The sequence below is a fragment of the Thalassophryne amazonica genome, chromosome 2 (assembly GCF_902500255.1).
Source record: "Thalassophryne amazonica chromosome 2, fThaAma1.1, whole genome shotgun sequence".
NCBI classification, from domain to species: Eukaryota; Metazoa; Chordata; class Actinopteri; order Batrachoidiformes; family Batrachoididae; genus Thalassophryne; species Thalassophryne amazonica.
In genome coordinates, this window is record NC_047104.1 from 57,095,671 (window position 1) to 57,101,291 (window position 5,621).

At 42.7% G+C, this 5,621-nt stretch overlaps 1 protein-coding gene across 1 annotated transcript; it reads right to left on the reverse strand.

Moving 5' to 3' along the window:
- Window positions 1-1,293: 1,293 nt before the first annotated feature.
- On the reverse strand, window positions 1,294-3,641 carry LOC117524582. The gene has a single exon (XM_034186399.1). The coding sequence runs from the start codon at window positions 2,878-2,880 to the stop codon at window positions 2,053-2,055; it is 828 nt and encodes a 275-aa protein (XP_034042290.1). The 5' UTR covers window positions 2,881-3,641; the 3' UTR covers window positions 1,294-2,052.
- Window positions 3,642-5,621: the final 1,980 nt, after the last annotated feature.

Consider the following 5,621-nt stretch of genomic DNA (forward strand, 5'->3'; position numbering starts at 1 on the left):
ATAATAGTAAATTTATGTTTGTGAATCATTAAATGTTGTTTATTTGACTCAAAATAAGTTCTGCCACTTGAATTTTTTGGGTTCGAAAAGCTTAAATAGTTTGAGGTACCATATTTTTCTGGACTATAAGTTGCCCTGGGGTTTAAGACGTAATTTAATTTTGAAACCTATATTTCACAAGAATTCATGATAAAACATTTTGTAAAAATCTAGAAATACTATTTAGTCACATACTAGCCAAAATAACACAGGCTAAATATATTTAATGCTGTGTTTCTTGTTTCCACTGTACTGCAAATGTGCTGAAATGTTATTTTGTGTACTGTTACATCATTTTTCTTTTTTTTTTCTTTTTTTAGGACACCCCAAAGTATTAATAAAAAAAAAGTAATATAGTCCTAAAAATACAGTAACGACTCTCCTCATAATGTTTGTGTAAAAATAATGTCTTGTGTTTTACAGTGTGTAAGAGAGAGAGGAAGAGAGAGAGAGAGAGAGAGAGAGAGAAAGAAGGAGAAAACCTCACCATCTTAAGCTGTGATTTTGTCTCTGCAGCTTTGAGTCACTTTGATTAATTTACTTTAGGAAACAGACATCTGCATTTGCAGATTTTCATTAAGATCAACAGAAAAGGCTTCAGACAAGGTTCCACTTGTCTAACTTATTATCCCCAGAAGACATAGCTGATTAAGTGGGAAAAGGTTGTTAACACTTTTTTTTTTTTTTTTTTTTGTGGGGGGGTTCAATGAGTTTTCTATTTAAATTATTTGTTTGATTTCTTTGTTTTTTTATTCACCATGGCAGATAAAATACAGTCTGCTGACTTAAATTTGATCCAGTTGTTTGTTTTCTTATCGTGTCCAGCTCAAACAAAGCTTCCTTTTTATTTTCCTCTTCAAATAAAATTTCGAATTTAGTTTCGAAATTGTGCAAAAAATGCATTAAGAGAATACACAAACTGTGCCATTTGGAGAAAGTCAGCACCATTTCATTTCATGTCAGTCAACCACACCTACAAATATTGTTGCTGTGACAATGTGACCGATGTGACTGCTCAGAGTTAAAAGAAAAAAAAAAATGGTTGAAATACTGGCTTAGAGGGGCCAACTGTAATAGACAAGGTGGGCGTGCAGACCTATAGGCTGCAAGCAGAGGGTTAGTACACAGCTTTAACTTTGTATTTTACAGGAGCATCATGTGTGGAGCTCAGTCAAGACTTTTTAATCTTTTTCTCTCTTGTGGTGGATGATATTTTGTTGTTATCTTAATGATAATCTGTGCCTGTTTTTCCTGCCCTCGGCACTTTTTGTCAGCCTGTGTTGGCTTAGGAGCCTTATCAAGTGTGTTGTCATTAAATTTTTTTTTTTTTTTTCTTTTTAAAATTTCACTGCCATTCTTCTTATCAAAAGATCAGCATGCTGTGATCCTCTGTTCAGCCAGCGCTTTGCAAATTTGACAATATGCAGGAAACATGAAGCACAAAAGAAAAATTTCCACAGGGGGGAAAAAACCCCACCTCATTTTATTTAATTTTGTTTTTCATGATATTTAACAAATAAAATCATTTTGCATTTGTAACATCATCAATGGCTTTGAACTCTTTATATTTTAAACTTTCAGATTATGTTTTTAAAGTGGCACAATTGCAGTACTATGCTAATAAGCGTCTTCCTCCACAGGCTGTTGGTACTTTGCTGCAAGCTGGAACCTGGAACCAGTGTGACTGGTGGTGTTTTCTTTAGTCAGCGTGAAATGGGATGTGAATCAGTTAAAGACTTTAGGCATGGTTGCACACACCTGAACAGTTCTGTGGATTTGAGAGTCCACGTCAGACAGGACGGGAACCAGAGGCCAGCCTTTAGGTCCCAGCTAACCTGACCTCTGGAGGCTGGAATTGGTACTCAGTTCTTCTCAGAAAACATTGTTCTGTCTGAGTGACTGTTCTGATTGTCTCAGCATTGTGCTTGGGTGGAGGGCAATGCCAAATGAAATCCACTGATTCAATTCTCTTTACTGTTTCACACCAGTTCAGTCAGTCAGTCAATCAGTCAGTCAGCGAGGGGGGAGGACGCCTTCCCCCATACACACCCTCTTAAAAGAAGGAAAGCTGCTGCACGATGAGGGTTGAAGAGGTCTCTTGCACGCTGTTTGCGGGATACCGGTGCCCTCTTTCTCCTCCCACAATGCACTGAGTGTCTCTGGAGGCTGGTAGCCTGGTTCCTGAGTATCCAGGGGGTCTTTGGAGAGGAGGATGCTGATGGAGGGCACCGTCCTGTGCACCGTCATCTCTGATGTGTGACCTTCGTTGCTCTCCCACACCTCCTTCACCACTTTGTATTGTAGTTTGGTCATCTGGTGCAGAGAGCCCACCTTACGCTTCATGATCTCAGCACAAGTGATGGTTTTGGTGACAGCACGACCCGAGCCGGTGAAGACAACTTGTCTGAGCCCACCGTCACCACTGCCGCCATCTCTCACACTTATCTCTCCTTGCATTCGTGCCATGGCAAATCCCATCAAGTTACGGATCTTACTGCCCTCCTTCACACGCATCTCCAACACCCCAGAGGCAAGTCCCGGAAAGGGACATGGACTGTCCTCCTCGGTTCGGCAGACTTTCTTGAACCCTTCCTGCCCAAGTTTGAGAGCAGGCATAGGGGTAGATGGTGGCACTGGTTTTAGGGTGCAGGAAACATTTCTGACGACTGCCTGCTGGTCAGCACTACTGCAGGTTTGACCCTGGTGGACATGACAGGACCCCGAGGTTACACCATTCTCCGTGTGGGTAGCTCCACTCACTTCCACTCCTGGGTGGGGCCTGACGATGTCTCGGACCAGGTACTGACTCTGACCACTGACCACTCCGCACCCTGTGAACATGTCTCCTGTCCTCAGTGCTCCACTGTCAGTCCAGTCTGCATCACTTCCTCACATCTGTGACACTTTTTAGTCAACAGCTGGAAGGTTTTGAAGACTTCATATAAGCGAGGAATTATTAGCCCTTCCCCAAGAGCACTATCAATGGAGTCTTTAACTCTCCCTCCGTGAACGAGCTGCAGAAATAAGATAAACGCCTGGCTGGCGAATTAAGAACACTGTCGGGACCGTTCAAGTTGTTCTTTAAAGAGCATCTCAATTTCATACCACCAATGTCTATTTAGAAAGTGCTCTGGAGACAGATAAAAATAATGAAGAAAAAGTATGCTAAATTATCCCTTTTGCTTCAATAGCACATATTTCCGATGCCGCTTTTATCCATAATAGCTGCAAAAGAAACGGGGTACTTTGATCATTCTTCTCTGACAAAACTTTCAACAAAGAGAAAGTAAAAGCTCAAATGAAGACTCCACCTTTTCCGAGGGAGCTGATCCAGCCTCGTTGTTCTTGATGTATGATCATGTCGGCCTCAGTTCAAAACTCTTGCGCTGACCCGGTTGTTAAGTTCCATCCTCGTCCAAAATGTTGGACTCCAGCATGAGTGTGTGTGTATCGCATCTTCTGGGTAACCTCTGTTGTTAAGGCCGGAGCTGTTTGAAGGTCTGCACCTGGGGCGTCTTCCCTGGAGCTCTGTGTCGTCTCCAGTGATGCTGAAAGAAGTGTGTTCCTTTCCCCACAAAAAGACATAAGGGACAGGAGCTGCCTCACAATGCTCACTGGAGGAGTGTCTGTGTGATTGAGGGGGAGCATGAGGGAAAGGGGAGGCAGCCCTCTTAAAGGCACAGGTCTTTCATCTTTTTCAGGCGAACACCCTCCCCTGCACGAATGAAGCCTTTCGCCTCCCTGGGAAAAAGTGACGCGCAGCTCAGCGGTGTCCCTTTAAAACTGAGAACGCAGATCTCCGACAACTTTGTCAATCTCTTTAGAGGACGTTCCAGTGTTCAATGTACACGACTGATTAAACCTGAGTTCTGAAATGGAGACTCAGTCAAGCTTTAAAAATGCATTTTCAGCTGCGAAACAATGAATTAAATTAGCCCCGTTATAATTGAAAACATCCTTCAAAGAGCGGCTGAAAGTCAGCAGCATTAAATTGCACTGTACTTAGCCTTTATCCTATTAGATGTTTGTGAACATTACAATTTACATAATGCAGCATTAATAGCTTCACTGTTGAAGCAATCAAGTGGCGCACTATGAATAGCTGTCTCTTAACGCTTCGATTGTTATATTGTCACAAGGCTGGAGAGCCCTTGTGATCAAGGACACGGGGAGCACAAAAACCACACATCCATGACTCCCGTGTTCAAAGTGCTGCATTAATGATGTGACTGTCTTCATTAGTCTGGTGCATCTGAGCAGGTGAGGAGATTCTGCTGGCAGGTGGGCTAATAAGCATCTTAATGGGCCTTCCGTCACCAGTGGAGGGCGCTGGCTGGCCTGTACCGAGTCAGGCCCAGACAGCTGTAGTCATCCTGTTCAGGCCGGTCTCCACGACGACAGGTGGATTTGTTTTGTGTGCGACTGGCAGATTGGAAAATGGGTAAAGACAGCCCGCTGGGGCAGAACCTATGAGGCCAAGAGAGAAAGGCAGACAAGTTCTAAGTACTTTTCTGTTCGACTATATGCTGTAGTACACAGACAGTAAAATCTCTGTGGCTCAGCCCTAGCTTTAGCGTGAGGCTAATTTACACTGGCATGTGTATTATATTGGATCCCAATGGTAATAAAGTGAAAAAATAAGAAGAGCCACCATGTACACCCGACAGAAAACTACATTTAACTCTTTTATTAACTCCGTTTGAAGAAGAGAAATCAGTGAGGAATCAATGGTCATTGGTTAAATGGAATTATTGTATTTCCCCCTTTTTAATTTTATTTCATAACACAGTGCCCAAAAGTTTTAGTTGGATTACAAATTTGATCAAAATGGAGTGTTTGGTGGTCAGCACGGTGGCTTATGGCCCAGTCACACGGCATATGACAATACCTGAACAAAGGGAAAAAAGTCAAGGTGGACGATTGAGCTTTTGACTTTTCCCTTCACAGAACAGCCTGTGAATCAAGAGTGCAAAAAGAACGAAAGAGGAACAAAATTAAACCGAAGCTAACGTTGATCTCCACGCTTTAAACGAAACCCGCCTGGAGCCACTGCTGTGTCTATGTCCTGCTCTGCGTTCCAGCTGCAAACAGAAGAACGCAATCCGACCCACTCTGGAGATCTGTGCGCACATCAGTGGTTCCGCCTGCTCTGGTTCCTCATCCAGAACAAAAGTTGGATCATCTCCTTCATCATCAGAATCCTCTCTCTCTGCTTCAGAGTGACAATGCACTGCAGGCTTTGTCTTACTCCAATTAAAAAAAAAACAATAAAAAAATGCTGGTGTGCCATGGGGGCTGGTGTATCAGTGTATTACGATACTAGGCCATATATATATATTGATTTATAGCAGAAAACTGTCAAAAGGGGGAATAAATATGTGTAAAGATTATTGAATATATCAGAACAGTAAACTGATCAGTCCATGTGAACGCTGCGCATTGACTCCCCATGTGCTGTTATTTCCACCAGCTGCCACTGATCCACAACGTGAATTCTGTCTTCCAGAACAACTCATATAATCATCTGAATCATCTACCTGTTGCCACTTGTACAGAATGGCTGAATTGTCAGTCCTACATTC

Excerpts from the sequence above, each read along its gene's own strand:
- LOC117524582 (XM_034186399.1), bottom strand. The coding sequence starts at position 2,880 with ATGTTCACAGGGTGCGGAGTGGTCAGTGGTCAGAGTCAGTACCTGGTC.